Source organism: Balaenoptera borealis (assembly GCF_965194805.1).
Source record: "Balaenoptera borealis genome assembly, chromosome: 8".
NCBI lineage: Eukaryota > Metazoa > Chordata > Mammalia > Artiodactyla > Balaenopteridae > Balaenoptera > Balaenoptera borealis.
The window spans coordinates 75389761-75406874 of NC_138865.1; the positions used below are offsets into that span (position 1 = coordinate 75389761).

At 42.1% G+C, this 17114-nt stretch overlaps 1 protein-coding gene across 2 annotated transcripts in view; it reads left to right on the forward strand.

Annotated features, from left to right (window-relative positions):
* Window positions 1–1191: 1191 nt before the first annotated feature.
* The window catches only part of GDA (guanine deaminase), a 125525-nt gene continuing 109602 nt past the window's right edge, over window positions 1192–17114 (forward strand). For both annotated transcript variants that reach the window (XR_014247287.1, XM_082401473.1), the window contains exon 1: window positions 1192–3905. Coding sequence is in view for 1 of the 2 variants with exons in the window: in XM_082401473.1 (XP_082257599.1) it covers window positions 3783–3905 (123 nt within the window). In the remaining variant the exon portion in view is untranslated. The remainder of the gene's footprint in view (window positions 3906–17114) is intronic.

The following is a 17114-nucleotide window of genomic DNA, read 5'->3' on the forward strand; positions in this document are numbered from 1 at the left end:
TCACACAATTAGAGGTTCAGTTTCTACTGGTCCCATCCAGTTGTTGTTGAGTTTGAGATCACTTGGCTCCATCTGAAGAAGGGAAAAATGTGATCTTAAGAAATGAAGCTTTTCAACTTTTCTGTATGTTTGAAAATTTTCACAATGAAATGTTAGAAAACTAAATAAATGAAATAAAACTCTTCCTTAAATTCTGGTCCCAGTGAATTGCTCACCATTAGCACACACCCGCTGTTCTCTTCTTTTTTATCACTGAAATATAGACAATAGAGTCATCTCTTGAAATCCAGCATTTATATGTTTATTGAGCAGCTCCTACTGGTCAGACGCTGTGTTAAGGGGGTACAGAGAAAAAAGGGAAGGAAGAAAACATGGTCCTTAAGGAAACAGCAATCTTCTCAGGGAGACAGACTGATAAGGAATACTTACAGCAACCCCACAAACTCAGAGGTGGAGCACTTAACACCTGAGAGAGAGAGGAGGTGTAAAGATTTCCTGGAGGTGGGTGGGAGTGCGCAATTAAGATGAGGGATTTAGCCAGGGGAGAGTGGGCAGTAAAATGAGGCAGGCGCAGTATAAAGTGGTATAAGGGCGCTGCAGACAGAGAGATCGTGAGCAAAGCAGATGCATGGTATGTGGGATACTGGAAGAAGAGCCTGAAGAAGCAGCCAGGGCTTCAGGAAGCGTCCATGGCAAGGAGAGTCTCTTTTCTTCGGTAGGAAGTGATACGTAGGGGTAGGGCACTGAAAGTGCATACCACCGTTGGATTTCCTTTAGAGAAATTGAGTTGGTGAGGGTTGAAAGGAGCCATTATTGGCAGGGAACAGTGATCCTAGAAAATAGCAGTGAAATGCACATTGAATAATAATCTCTAAGGCTCTTTCAGTTCTAATATTGCATGAATTTAAAATGGGCTACAGAAAGAGCTGATGAATACGAACAGGTATTTCCTTGAGACTTCGGAGGCACAATAAGCACCACTTGTCACATACTTTGCCCTGGTCAGAATAATTATACTAAACCAGAGGCTGGCTTGCGGTGTGCTTGAGCTGTGTTTCAAAGGTAAATATAAAAGCTCTGCACTCCTTTCTTCCTCCAAACCTCAGTAGCCTCCAGAACGTTTCCCTAGAGATAACAGGATGGGAGTCAAAATTGCAGGACTAGGAATTTAAAGGAGTCTCCACCCAGGTGAGGATAGTTGGGAAGCCAAGATTTCTTGATGTGTGGCTGAGCTGAGGGTACTGGATCCTGAGCGAGGTGCCTACACCTTGGCTGGGAATGGAAGTGAAATTGTGCCCTGCTTGGAAGAGCTAACACTCACCTGAGAAGTGCTAATGCCATGTCACCCGGAGGCCCATGGCCATATCTTCTGTTTAAGAAGATCAGCTTTATTCAAAGCTACACAATGATTAGTCATTCCATAAGGCCACATGAAACAAAGTCAATAAACATCAAAACACAATTCCCCAGCAATTGCACTACCTCAACAGAATGACTGCCATTGTTTGGTACACTTTTTTAATTCTAGCCATTATGCCCTAGGCTTTTCCTGATTTTAACCATAGCATAAATGCCATTAAAAAAAACAAAAAAACTTGACATTTTATTATACGTAATTCCTACAAGATTACATATATCCCGTATTGTTTTCAATAACTGCATAATATTCTACTAAATAAATAGATTCTAATTCACTAAACTAGACTCAGTTGTTGGACATTTAGGTGGCTTTCATTAAAAAATATATTAGCTGTATTTATGTTAGGAAACCAATACATCTTTTAGAAATATTTAATTGATTCCTCTTTTACAATAACAGCCAGACATTTTCTTCACTTTTCTTTCTGAGGTTTGTGTGTAAACAAGCCTAGATCAAGAGGATGTTTTCAGTGTTCTGTCTCTTGCGACTGCAAGTAGGGAGTGTGGTCTGCATAATCAGAAGTAAGCGACAGGGAGAAAGGGCTGATGTCTCCCTGAGGCAAGTGCAAAGCTCTCAGCTTCCTGATCTCAGGGCTTCCTAATCTGAGTTCTTGGCAGGTGATCAACCAGCTTGGTGTGCCTGGGACTGAGGAGTTTCCTGCATTGTGAGACTTTCAGTGTTACAGCAAGAAAAGTCCCCATGAGTTGGTCACCCTACACCTTGGTAAGGGGGAGGTGAAGGAACTGAGAAGGGAATGAATCATTTATATAAGCTACCCCTGTGTCATAAAAGCAGCAATTCAGAGAAAGCTTGCTCATGCACGGCAATGTGAAACCCTTATCCTTTATGTAGGAGCCAAAATAGATATTTATCTCAGGTTACTGCTCTGCTCCCAGAAAAACCATTCATTCATTCATTCATTCATTCAATACGTATGAAACACCAGGCACTGTTCTAGGTAAAAGACTGCTGTTCTTGTGGTGCTTCTGTTACTCTGTGTGTGTGTGTACTGGGGGAAGGGAAGCAGAAATAAATGAAAAAGCATAAAATAAATGAGAATGGATATGATAAATGCAATAAAAGAAACAAAATAGTTTAATGCGATAGAAACTGCCAGGGATGGGGACGTGATATTAGCTTGGTGTTGGAGGGAGGTTACTCCGAAGAGCTGACACTTGAGGCAAACCAGTGATGAGAAGAGCCAGTCATGTGAGTATCCACGGGGGGCATTAGGGGCAGAAGGAGCAGCATGTGCAAAGGCCCTGAGTGGAAACCAGTTCTTCTTCCTGGAGGGACTTAGTAAAGTACTTTGTGCACATACTGTAGGGAAGGAATGCTGACCTAGAATCAATCTTAGCAACCACGCAGTCCAAGTTCCATTTTCACAAACAAGGATAAGGATGCCGAGTCCCACCTGCACTGACCATAGTCTCTTGATTCCTAATCCAGGACTCTTTCCACCAAGCCATGCCACACTGCCATTTCTGGCTACTTGGCTTGAGTACTTAATTTTCTCCCCCTGTACAACTGGAAGTAAATCAAAGAGATTCATTTATTTTAGGTATGAGAAAAACTGGAATTGGAGTTGTTTGTGGGTGGACACAAGGGCCAAAACATTGGCCTCAGGTGAAGAGAGGAACTTTGGGGTCAAGATTAGCCTCCACCGGTGGGGCCCCCATAATTCTGTAAGACATGCTTTCAGAACATCAGGTTAGGACAAATTCTGCAGCCCACAGAAAATGAAACTGGTTGGTAAAGTAGGCAGCCCTAACAGACCTGTCACCCTGGCACTGAACTTGTGCCCGTTCAGACCTTGTGGTACTACAGGTTGAAAAGGTCCAGGGTTTGACCACAAATAGTCCTAAGAGTTTAAAGGGCAGAGAAAGCAGATAGATGCAACTCTGGGCGTGCCAACTAAAGGAAGGTGGAGGAAGTTGGGGCCCCCGGCAAAAGGAAATTTAATGGCCAGTTAAAGGTACAGGGATGGAATCCTGAATCCTCCAGCTCCTTCCTTCATCTCCCGCCCCCTGGGTGGGTGACAACAACCAAGGGTTAAAAGAACCGCAGCGTGAACGGTGATTTTGGAAACTCAAAGAGTTAACGTATCAAAAACTAAAGCAGGGGAGGAGAGACTGGAGCCAACTCACGGGAGAAAAAATCCTATTGGCATCGAGGAGGCAGGGAGCCAGCCCCTGGGCGCGGTCTGCAGGGGGCAGGCGATCGCGCGGGGAAGCGGGGGCGGGACGAGGCCGGCGCTGGTGCCGGCTTGGCAGCTGCTCGCAGCCGCAGGGAGTCCTCGCCGCGCCTCCGCCCGGTGCGCCCTCCTTGGGCCGCGGACTCCGCGCTGCGCTCCACCGCTGTCATGTGTGCCGCCCGGATGCCGCCCCTGGCGCACATCTTCCGAGGGACGTTCGTCCACTCCACCTGGACCTGCCCCATGGAGGTGCTGCGGGATCACCTCCTTGGTGTGAGCGACAGCGGCAAAGTAAGCGGGTGCGGGGTCTGGCGCACCCTGACGGGCGGGCGGACAGGTGGAAGGAAGCTCGCCGCGTGAGCCGCGGAGCTCGGAGTTAGCTCCGTGTGGAGCGGGCGCCGCGGCGCTGGAGTTGAACTTGAGCGTTTTGGCTTTGGGAGAACACCGGGAGAGCCCTGGCACTGGGTTCGTGGGCTGGACTGGGAGTAAAGTGTTCCCAGGTGCTGGGAGCCGTGGAGTACGCACACCCACGATTGGTTCGACAGCCATGCAGGCTGTGGTGGCAGGGAGCGAGGCTATGCCCTGCCAAATCTTAAGAGATCATTAATAAACTAGCAGCGCGCTTCATTCATTTTTGTATCTCAGGCGCCTGACACAGTGCCTGGCACCGCCTAGGCGCTCCGTAAATTTGATTGAATTTATTGTGAAAGAAATAACAGAAGGGTCATTTGATCAGTGTTGTTGAGCCCTTTCAGTGCATTGGAATAAGTAAAGAACTGATTTCATTCACCTGATCATTCAGCAAACAATATATGAATGATTCAGACTAGATAACTTGTAATACTAGAAAAGATAGTCTGAGATAAATTACCCACCCAACCCCCCCCCCCTCCCAGCCATTTGCATCAAAGCAAGCAGTTCCATTTTAAGGTTCAAAATGTCTTCTATGAGAGTATCTTTCACACTTATGTTTCCAAAATCAGGATTTCTGCAAACGACATAGGTAACTTGACTGTTCCATACACAACAGTGGTAACTGTATTGGCAGTGGCCTGGCCAGTTTCAGTGGAAGCCATTCCATTTTTAGGAGAAAAATTAAAGATAGAGATGGGTTATTTTTGAGCTTTTCCCCAACTACCGGTTTGGTTAGCATAAGTACACATATTTGGAACTTGTCAGCTTGAAGATACTATTCCTGACTAAAGATGCTTCCAAGTCAGTGACAGTTTTGAATCGTGACTCTTACATTTGGGGATAACTAAACCCTGTTTTCTTTTGGTGCTTAAAAATCTATACTCCCTGTGTATATTCAGGGAGCCTGCTGTTGTGTTTCCAAGGTGATGAAACTCTCAGAGCTCTCCCAAATGGGGAGACTCCAATAAACCCTGAGACTGATGAATTGTTGCCTTGGGTACTTGACCCTCAAGTTTCAGGGACGCCTTAGGCTTGGGACAAGTCCCAAGAAGCAAAGGAAGAGAGACTGCTAAACCAGGGAAAGATTAGAGGTATTTGCTTAATCACAAGGAATTGTTCAACAATTAGGTTTCTTTTTAAAATTTAAATTTTCATTTCCAAGATTTGAATTGGTAGGATAGCAGGTGAGAGAATTGACTAGGGGACTGCCTTTAACCAGTGGAGAGGAGGAAGAAAAGGAAGTAATTTATCTAAAACTTTACCTTTTCTGGGGGTTGTACAGAAGAAGAATAAAAGAGTGTCCTGAACATGAAATTAGTAGTTGAGTCAGGGAGTCTATTTATATCTAAGGAGCATATTGAAGTTATAAATTTAGAAAAATGCCATTCCCCCACAAGATAAAATTAACTAGGAATCAGATACAAAGGTGAGTTAATCAACTGGATTAGATTTACACTATACAATGTCCTAATCAGTGAAATGGCAACTGTTTTATCGCTCTCCTGCTAAGTGCAAGGCAGTTAATTCCTGACTGTGTGTAAAGGGTGGACATGTCATATATATTTTAAGACTTGATTTCTTTCATTTTGAAAATGGGACTGCCTCACCTTTAGAGTTGCTGGGATAAACATATTATTCATTTAAAACTTTTCAAGGTTCTTACAGAAAATTATATTCCCATGAAGTAAATAAATATGCAGCTGATCTTTATACTTTTACTGAGCTCCCAAAGCTGTTCTCAAACCTTGGGATGAATCAGAAACATCTGGGGTGTTTGTTAAAATGCCAGTTCCTGGGTGTCATCTTCAGAGAATCTGAATCTGTAGGCCTGGATTAGGTCCTAGGAAGTGGCATTCCAACAAAGGTCCCAGGAGATTCGGACACAGGTAGTGGATGGATTACATTTTGGGTAACCTCAGTATATAGGTTGTGTGATGCAGCCAGTTATGTGGGGTCTTGGGTGCTCAGTTCTCCGTTTCCAGCCCTGGGCTGGGGTAGCATCTCAGAGAGACGGGACATGATTTCCTCTGTCCTCCCTCTCCCTTCTAGACCTAATCTTTCATTTCATTTAGGCTCAGAGAATGGTAATGATTAACTGCTTTTAGTTCATTAATTAAAACTCATTCAAAATTAGGTTAATTTTTTAAAAAATTCTCTAGTCAATATTTTAGTATTGGGCATTTTGAATTCAGAGTTAGTTTTTCTCCTCAAGTGGCATGTAGCTTTTTGAAAGAAAAACTCCAGCATGTGTAATTCATTTGCAGATAGGTAATTAATTGTGAGACACTGTGTGCTCAAATATTACTAAATTATCTGATTCTTCCAGCAGGGTCAGGTTGACTTTAAAGATAGGTAAAGATGTCTTGGGTCTTTTAAGCACACTTAGCTGAAAGCAACAGCAAGGAAGAGAATCGTTTTGGAAGTAGTGCCCTGGGGTAGCAGGAGCAAGTCCTATGGAGACCTGAGTTCAAGTCAGGTCTCCACCACCTACATGTTCAAAGTCCATGGGTGAGACCTTAACCTCTCTGAGCCTCAATTTCCTCACTTGTAGAATCAGATACTTTTGCTAAGTATTAAATGAGATAATGTATGAAAATTCCTGTCACTTAGTGGATACGCAACACATACCATGTTCATTTTGTCCCCTTCCTTCCCTCTGTGCCTAGCAAATCCTTAACCTCTTGCTCACTGTAGCATTTTTGCATATTTCCACATGGTGGCACCCATGCAGGCCAACAGGTAGAGAAGGAAGCCATGGCCTGGGATGAAATATGTGGGAAGTGGGGGAGGTCACTGGACCTCTGGTGTGCAGCCTCACTGCTCATGCCATTGACCCTCTGGGACACAAAGATGCAACTAGGAAGAAAGATCTAAACAGCAGTTGCTGCCAGTTCGCTAGCACATCATTTTCAGTGTCTCTTTTAGTCTTCAGTGTGATTATCTCCTCCTAAAGTTGGGAAAGTTGAGACTTGAAAAATCATGCATCCAGAGACGGATTTTGAATTAACATGGCCAAAGCCCATATTCTCTCTCTCTCTCTCTTTTTTTAATTGGGGTATAGTTGCTTTACAATGCTGTGTCATATTCTGCTGTGGCCACCGCAGAGGATGGAGCTGAGCTCCCTGTGCTATACAGCAGGTTCCCACTAGCTATCTACTGTACACATGGTAGTGTATATATGTCAATCCTAACCTCCCAATTCATCCCACCCCCTTCCCCACCAGTGTCCACACATCCGTTTTCTACGTCTGCGTCTCTGTTCCTGCCCTGCAAATTGGTTCATCTGTACCATTTTTCTAGAGTCCACATATATGCGTTAATATAAGATATTTGTTTTTCCCTTTCTGACTTACTTCACTCTGTATGACAGACTCTAGGTCCATCCACATCTCTACAAATGACCCAATTTTGTTCCTTTTTCAGAATGGCCATCATCAAAAAATCTACAAACAATAAACGCTGGAGAGGGTGTGGACAAAAGGGAACCCTCTTGCACTGTTGGTGGGAATGTAAATTGATACAGCTACTATGGAGAAGAGTGTGGAGGTTCCTTAAAAAGCTAAAAATAGAATTACCATATGACCCAGCAATCCCCACTACTGAGCATATACCCTGAGAAAACCATAATTCAAAAAGACACATGCACCCCAATGTTCATTGCAGCTCTATTTACAATAGCCAGGACATGGAAGCCCATATTCTCTTTACTAGAGTAGCCTACCTCCCTGAGGCACAGTCCCTGACCTCAGTGAACTTGCACTTTTAGCAAGGGAGCTTAGAATTGTACCTGTAATAAAAGTGGATTGATTCCTGAACCAAAGACTGGGCTCATTGCTGGAGATACACTGATGAATGAAATATGCAAACTCTGCCCTGCCCTTGTGCGGTTGATCATCTCGTGATTAACAGAATCTGCTATGACCTGTCAGAACTTGAACTAATCTGGGAGGTAGGGAAGAGCCTTCTAGGTAGAGGGAATAACCTGTGCAAAGGCCCTGGGGTAGGAAGGAATGAAAACATCAAGGTGGTCAGAATCCAAAGTTCTAGGAGAGGATAACACAATGTAAATCTGGAGAGGTAGGCAGGGCATAGGGAGTTGGGGGAGGGATTGTGCCATGACCAAATTTTGCATTTTTTTTTTTTAAAGATCATTTTAGCTTCAGGATAAAGAATGCATTGGAGAGGAGCTAAGTGCAGGCAAGGAGATCAGATAGGATCCTGTTGCAGTAGTTTAGGTGAAATGGGATGTGGCTTAGAAGAGAGAGGCAGTGTAATGTATCAATTAAGAAATGAACTCTCAAGAGTACTTCTATCACTTATTACCTATGTGAATTTGAATAAGTTACTTAACAATTCTACTTCCGAGTTTCCTCATGTATAAAATGATTACTATAATCTACCTCACTGAGCTATTGAAAAGGCTAAATGAATTAATAATTGTAAAGTGCATAGAATAATGCCTTGCAGCATAGCACATGCCCAGTAAACATCAGCAGTTTTTATCAGCAATGGAGATGGAAAGAGGTGGACAGAATTGGTGACTATTTAGGTCAAATTAATTGGATTTGATGATAGGATTAGAAAGATGTTTGTGAATGTATTAAATAGTATGGTGGGATACAAATTGGTTGGTGATAGGAAAAACTTGATGAAGGAAGCCAAAATTGAACTGGACATTAAAGAACACACAGGACTTGAGCATGCAGAAGAGGGTTAAATAGCCCTGGTTAAGGGAAATGAGTCAATGTTCTGTAATTTCTAAAACTGCTAGGAGGAGCAAGAGTTGTGTTTCACCTGTGACTGCATCATCACCTTGCTCTACCAGGAGTTCTCATAGTCTGAATCACAAATCTTAGTGGTTGTGTGTCATCTTTTCCTTCTGCTTGGGCAGGTGAAGACCCATCTTCCTATAAGCTCAAGACCTCAGGATATCTTATCATTTTGAAGTGGGAATTTGGGATAAGCTATCCCTTCTGAGGCTGCTGAATCAGGGCTTCACTTTCATCAGAAACGTGTTCGTGCCCAAGGATCAGATTATCATCCTGTAAATTCCCATTTTCTGGAAGGCAGATTGCTTTGTTCAAAATGCTCATGGCAGACCCTGTTGGTTACCCACTCACTAGCCATAACCACTTCTTCCTTATTAACACTTTCTGAGTTTGATAGCCTGCAATATACTTGGCTCATGGATAGATCATGGTGTAAGCCAGTCATAGTAATCATAATCCTGTTTGCTGGATACTTATTTTTCCAGTTTCCAGGTAGCTAAGGGTGGCCAGTGATGCCATTCCAGCATTCAGGAAGTCATCTCAGGGGCTTCTGGGAAATATTTTTTTCCCTAATAAATAGACACAGATGTGGGAAGAGAAGTCCTTCGTTTTTTGGATACTTTCATGCGAGGAGTGGAGCTGCTGCCACCACTGTTTGAGACTATGAGGAAAAAATTAAGAGGTTTTCAGAAGCACCAACCTAGTCCCTCTTTGAACATCATTGAATACATACGTGAATAATATTGAGTAGTTAACGGTCCCTGGAGCTGCCTACTACCTTGACTTCTTTTGCGAGATAATGAAATGTCTTTATTGTCTACCCTTCTGTCAATTGCAGCTCAAAGCACCTCTAACAATTATACCACTTTTTCAAAGAATCATATTATTTTTCAAAGGACTGCTAGCCGCCTTCTCCTTTTTCCGTTTCTATCTTCTCCTTATTTGCCAAAAATGTCAGTGTCTTTCCAGGCACCCATATCAGTATTCAGGTCCCCCCAGTTATCCCCTGGGGTATCTTTGTGCACACCCTTTCCATTTTCATTGGCCCTGTCCAGCCTTCCATTGCCTCTTGCCTGAAGTATTACGGGAACCTCCTAACCGTTTTCTCTTCCCGCATTCTAATATCTCTTCCACATTACTGACAGTTACTTTCCTGGAGCATCGGTAGTGTCATGTATCTTCTCTTTTGCAACTACCTATGGCTCTCTATTGCCTCTAAGATCCAAATGCCCCGGGAAGATATTTTAGACATGACTTTGGCCCTAACCTGCTTTCCTAATACTTCCTCCTGTTCCATCCTTCTCTCTTGCAAATAGGAGTAGGATTACCATGAGGTATCCACAAGCTGAGGGATATCTATGCATGCCAATTTCTCACTGTTTCCCAGCACATCACATCTTTTTACACCTCCACCTTGTTGGTGCCAATCCCTCAGCCTGGAATAGTCCTCCTTTATATAATCCCTTTTCCTTCCACCTCTGTCAAAATGAAATCTTGCTTTTCCTCCAAGGCCCAGTTCTGATGTCCCCTTCTTCCCAAAAGCTTCTCTGGCGACCGTCCCCCAGTTGAAATAAATTACCTTTTGTTTTTCCATAAAATTTGCATATATATTCAAACCAGTGTTTTCCTGGTGGTTAAGAGCATGGCTTCTGGAGTCAGATTATGTGGATTCAAACCCCAGCTCTGCCACTTACTTGGAAACATTTCCTAACATATTTGAGCCTTGGTACCCTCACTTATAAAATGTGGACAACAGCACCCTGAAGAAGAGGTGAGGCAGATGAGATAGTGTATGTAAAGCACTCGGCATATAGTAATTGCTCAATAAATACTGGCCATTGTTATTATTTTTCTCTCGCTAAAGTGATTATTTCACTTTTGCCTTTTTTTTTTTTAATTAATTAATTTATTTTGGGCTGCATTGGGACTTTGTTGCTGAGCGCCGGCTGGCTTTCTCTAGTTGCCGCGAGCAGGGGTTGCTCTTCGTTGTGGTGCACGGGCTTCTCATTGTGGTAGCTTTTCTTGTTGTGGAGCACAGGCTCTAGGCACGTGGGCCTCAGTAGTTGTGGCACACGGGGTCAGTAGTTGTGACTCGCAGGCTCTAGAGCACAGGCTCAGTAGTTGTGGTGCACGGGCTTAGTTGCTCCGCGGCACGTGGGATCTTCCCGGACCAGGGCTCGAACCCATGTCCCCTGCATTGGCAGGCAGATTCTTAACCAACTGCGCCACCAGGGAAGTCCTCACTTTTGCCTTTGATTATACTTAGCTTTATAGAATGTTCTCACTCATTGAACTGATTTAAAGTTCTTTGACAAATGGGAGGTGAACTGGAGAGAAGGTAACGTTTATTAAGTCATAATTTGTGTCAGACACTCTGCCAGATTCTTTATACGTCAGCAGTTCTGAGATGAGACGACATCATCATCATCATCATCATCATCATCATCATCATCATCAATCTTCTTCTTCTTCTTCTTCTTCATGATCCCTACTCTACAAATGAGGAAATGGAGGGTAAGCTAGTTAGTTGACTTGACTGCAGTCACGGTGAGTAAGTGGCAAAACCAAGAATCACACCCAAGTCTGTCTAATTTCCAAGGTTCGTGCTCTTTCCAGGAGTTCTGGCTGCCTCCTGTCATGAGGAGGGCTGACACTCTATTGTCTTTAAGGCTCCTCAACATTGTCTTATTGTTTTAACACAAAGTAGGTGATCAGAAAAGTGTTTTGAAAGTGATGTGTAGTACAAAGACATTTGTGTGTGATGATTAAAAAAAAAAACATTTCTAATTCCAGAGTTCTGTTTTGTTTTTTTTTTAAAGCACTATTTGACTGATTCTTCGAGGCCTTGAAGCAACACTACTGGGCATGACTGGAGTTTGCCACCCTTCTGGTTCTGTAAAGTTGTCTGTTAATTCCTGGAATTTCTTGGCAGTCTGGTTGATTCAGCGCTGTGGCTGTGAGGCAGCATAGGTGTTGGTATATCTGACACATGGCTGACTGGGAGCTTCTGACAGGTGCAGAGGTGGTGGGCAGGATCTCCTGCAGGCCTATGGCATGCCCATTCACTTAATGGGCATTGATCTGACTATTTAGGGATAAAGGCCAGGTGGACTTCCCTTACCTGCAAGAAGAGAATCCAATCGGTCATGTGTTTACAACCCCCTTTTTGTAGAAAGGATTTAAGGCAGCTCTAGAGGGCACAGACAAGTGGTGATGCTTTTATACATTTAAGGGAGAAGAGTCAGTTGTTGACATAAAACAAAGCTAGGAATTAGATTTAAAATGCATCTTGAAATGACCTACAGTCTTATTGGCCTCTAACTTTCCTAGGTGCCAGCCATTAAAAGGACACGTGTTACCTAGTTGGCAATATCTGTACTAAAAGCAGTTGCTCAAGAGGAACACCCCTGTTCTTGATGCTGAGTTCGGATGGGAATTTCTCCTAGATGGACACTGTCTCTTATAATTATGCTTAACAACTTTCCAGTGCAAGGTAGCATTTCATAGGATTGCCTCTCTTGAGCTGAAGATGTGACAGGAAGAAGGGGGTCCATAAAACTATTCTGTAGTGTTGAAGCTGTGGGGAGGGGACAGTGGGAGGTGGTCCAGGTACCCAGGTCTTGGCTGGTCTGAAATGTCCTAGAGATGGACTTCAGGACGTCAGAGGGGTGGCAGGACTCCATGTCTTCCAGGTACTGCTAAGAGTGGTCCTTTGGATGGGGTTATGATGAACACCAAGAGGGAGGAGCCTAGTAGTTATTGGCATAAGCCTGGAGTGCAGTTTGTTTCTTGTTGCCAGTAAAATTCAGAACCACCTACCTTTACTGCTAATCCAGCTTTGTGGATATTGAGGAGCCTCACAAGAGACTATTCAATAATTTCAAACCCATTGACATTGGTGAGAAATCCATTTCCATGGTGGCCATGGCTGCCCTTTGTGACCACACGATGCTACACTTGGGTGCTAATCCCAGCCATCTGCCTGCCATTACTATGCTGTTCTGTCCAGGCTGGAAAGGGCTTTCCTCTAGGTCAGCTCAGTGGCAACTCCACACCCCTGTGCTCTGTTTGTTCTAGAACAACTCATACAGACTGCTGTGGTCACACTGGTCTTAATATTTAGCTCCCGCTCTAGGGAGGAGAACAATGTGTTATTCTTTCCCGGTGCATCCAAGGCACTAAGAAAACAAAATACAAGATAAATTCTCAGTTGGTCACTCAACTACAACAGTAAGTTTTAAAAATGAGTTCCATGGTATATTTAAATTATGATTTTAAAAGTTTGATCAATAAAAATATAAGTAGCACATTTGTTATGTTAAGCAGATGTGCATTAAAATACTATAACATGAATAAAAAGGAAATGAATTTTGTGTGTAAGTCATCTTCTTACATTGCATTGGGTTTCTAGCCCATGACACTGGGTTATAAACTCATAAACAGGAGGTACATTGATGGTGCTATTGCTCACATTAACAACTACAGTAATATTGAACATTTATTAGACACTTGTTATGTGCTAGGTTCTGTACTCAGTGCTTTGCAAAGCATAATTCTCCTGACTACTTTATGAGGTGAAACTATTACCGATTCCTGATTAGGTTCTTTCCCTACCTGGTTATTGTTCATATCAATAAGGTGAAATTACTTTTTTAGTAGCAAACAGAAACTTTATTCGTTGGCCAAAGAATGGAGACAGAGGAGCTCATGCTCTAAAATCACCTTCTCCCCATTACAGGCAAGGCGAAATTCCTATAGAAAAAGGTGAAGGAGGCTATGGGGCACAGGCATCTTTTATTATCCTGACTTGTGGAAAGGGGTGGTGATTTTCCAGAATGCAGCCCACACCTATTTTCAGCCCTTGTATGGTCCTTCAGTGCCTGGGTCAGAAGTGGGTTTAACCAGCATGGCGCAGGTGGGAAGAGATCTTATTACAGAGAGATGGTAATGAGCTGTAGAGAGACCTTTGTCCCAATTTTTAATTCGGCTAGCTTATGCCAGTTTCTTGTGGTTAAGCGCTCTTGTTCTAATTATGTAAAAACAACTAGAAGATACAGTCAGTTTTTGGTTTTCTGCAAGTTTGCCTGGAGTAGAGAGTTTACCAGAAGTGGGGCACTTCTTTGTCTCCTTGCCTGAGACAGGTGCACTTGTGCTTTACAGAGACAGTTTAGGTACAGATTAAGGACCCTTGACCTCATCCCCTGGGTGACAATACTTTTCCTTATTTTATTGACAAGGAAACTGAGACTCAGAGTGTAAATCCTAACTTTGAAATAAACATCTGATTACTCTACATTGGATGACTTCTCTCTCCTAAAGCCACTGTGTAGCTCTTTGTTTTCAGATAGTCAAATGGCAAAGTTATAATAGCGTTCTGTACTTAAATTGTTAATACCAATTTAATCCCTAAGATTAAAGGTGAAGACAGATTCATCTCTTCTGATACATTTTTTAAGACTGAGCAATAGGGAATTTACTGGCAGTCCGGTGGTTAGCACTCTGCACTCTCACTGCCGAGGGCCCAGGTTTAATCCCTGGTTGGGGATCTAAGATCCCACAGCCACAAGGCGTGGACAGAAAAAAAAAGAAAAAGACTGAGCAATAAATGTTGATCATCTCCCCGAAAATCTTACTTTGACATTATTTCCTACCTTCTAAAAAGCCTTACCCTTTTCCTTTATGAAAGCATTGTTTCATTGACGTTATTACACTAACTTATTGACTCTAAAGGATAAATTACATTAACTTTATTTTTTTTCTTTTTTAAAGTATTTGATATATTTTAAGCATCAAACAATAGACTACATGCTGTGTTAGATATTTTATCTTTTATCACATTAATACTCTACAATCATATGAGGTAGATTTTTTTTCTCTTATATTGGAGTAGAGTTGATTAACATTAACATTAAATTTAACTTCTAATTGAGATCTGTTTTTCAAAATCTTTTGACTGTTGAAGTTGGTGCCTTTGCTTGTGAAATGGTGATTTGTTTTTCATGAATTAGTTATTCATGCACTGTTACCTGAAACCGTTTCATAATAAATACCCTTCATGCCTTCTCTTCTCATCATGGTTCTGCTCAGGTTGGCATCACCATTAGACCTGCTTCTGTAGTCACAATGCTTTTTCTCTTCTCAGCCTGTTACTGGGTTTTAAAAAATTATTTTGACAGAATGAACTTTCCTCAGTAACCTCCACCTGAAAACCCAGCTGTGTTGATCTCAATTTATCAACCAGCTATTGACTCGTGAGTTAAAAAAACTTTGAAGGCTAAACAATTATAAGGTAATTCTAATTTAAAGTGAGTCCTTCTAGACTTACATATACTGATATAGGAATTTTAAGAACCCAAAGATTTCCCAATAGTTTAAATGGACAAAAAACTGTATCGTATGACCATACAACACTCTCCATTCACCCACACACTTATGTACACACATATAAAACACATTTCTGGGAGGCAATATTAAAATTAAAAACCTAAATAACTTTTAGTTTTGTAGAGTAGGATTGGAGAGTTGGGGATGTGGAGAAGAATTTTCATGTTCCACTTTATAACTTTCTGCATTATTAGTTTTTGTTTTATAATTTTCCATAAAATTCACCATTTTAAAGTGTACAATTCAGTGTCATTTATCACATTCACAATGTTGTACAACCATCAGCACTATCTAGTTCCAGAATATGTTCATCACCCCCAAAGGGAAACCCATTAACCATGAAGCAGTCCCTCCCTATTCCTCCCCTCCTTCCCCTGAGCAACCACTAATTTGCTTTCTGTTTCTATAAATTTGCCTATTCTGGATATTTTATATAGATGGATACATACAGTGTGTAACCTTTGTGTCTGGCTTTTTTCACTTAATGTTTTCAAGGTTCACTCATGTTGTGGCATGTGTCAGAACTCCTCTCCTTTTTATGGCTGATTAATAGTCCATGGTATAGATATACAACATTGTGTTTATTCATTCATCAGTTGATGGACATTTGAATTGTTTCTACCTTTTGCCTATTGTCAACAGTGCTACTGTGAACATTCATGTGCAAGTTTTTAAAACCAATTTATTGTTTAAAGTCGTTTTATGGTTCCACATTGCTTAACTGTGGGATAATTCCTGGCCTAGCCTTGCTAACTGATTGCCCCACCTTTCATATTGTTTACGCCCTTGTGTCTTTGTTTATGCTCCTCCTTCACCTTCCTTCTGCTGGTTGAATGTACCTTAGAAACTAGTTTAAACGTTACTTCCTCAAGGAGGTCATGGCCGACATTGCTCCCTGCCTTCCGTTTGCAGGCGGAGCTGAACCTGAACCTGGCTTCTTTGTGCCTCAGTTTGTGCTTGGCACCTCTTTGTGGCTCTTTATTTTGTGGGTCTCTCCTATAACCCAACCTTGAAGGCAGGGGCCATGACTTGATCACTTTTGTATTCACGGCTCCTAGCACATGGTAGGTAGGCACTCAGATGAATATTTGTTAGATAAACGATTCTTGGATTTTTTTTTTACTGCAGGATAACCAGGTTGGAAAAGTTCACTTTAGGATCACCAAAATGTACAGCCAACGAAAAATATCTTCCAAATAATTGTTTGAATAAGAACTCTGGGTTTTTCTAATCTGGATGTTTGATACAATGTACTTGGCCACTGGGAGCTATAATTAGTTTCATGTCCTAGTGAGTAATTAAGAACCTTGGAAGAGTAGATTCTAATTGGAACTCTGAGACCTCATAAAGTTTTCAAATGCCTTTAACTTGGACTGTGTTAAGGATCTGGAATAATGCAGATTATATAGGCCTGCTTTCTCCCTTTGGTTTTATATTATGGTTTAAGTGTTCACTTCTTCATAAAATGGTAATTTACTTGAAATGTTGCTTGTAAATTGCCACTTACAATTTACAGTCCTGGAACATGGTAGACCCTCCGAAAACAATAGCTCTTATTATCCATCTCCTGCCCCTCACAGTACTTGGTGCTTTAGCACAAAATCAGCATTCAATAAATGCTTCTGAGTAAAAGAATGAACAGAATGGGCTGCTATACTGAGAGTACACTATTCCTTTTGACCCTCAGATAGTCCTGGCTGTGTAGGCAGGAAATAGTTAATCAACATGCTCAGCTTGTTGTAGCCAATATTTGTGAAGGTGCAACAGCAGAAGTAACATTGTTAATGCCTTCCAAGAGTGGGACAGATTTTTTTCTTTGTGCTATTTAACTTGGAAGTTGTTTCCCTCCTGCCATGTGGAGGGTGGTCTTATGTAAACCCTAACTATTTTTTGAAGTGCAAAAACACAGGGAGAAACTGTTCCAGCTCCCTGG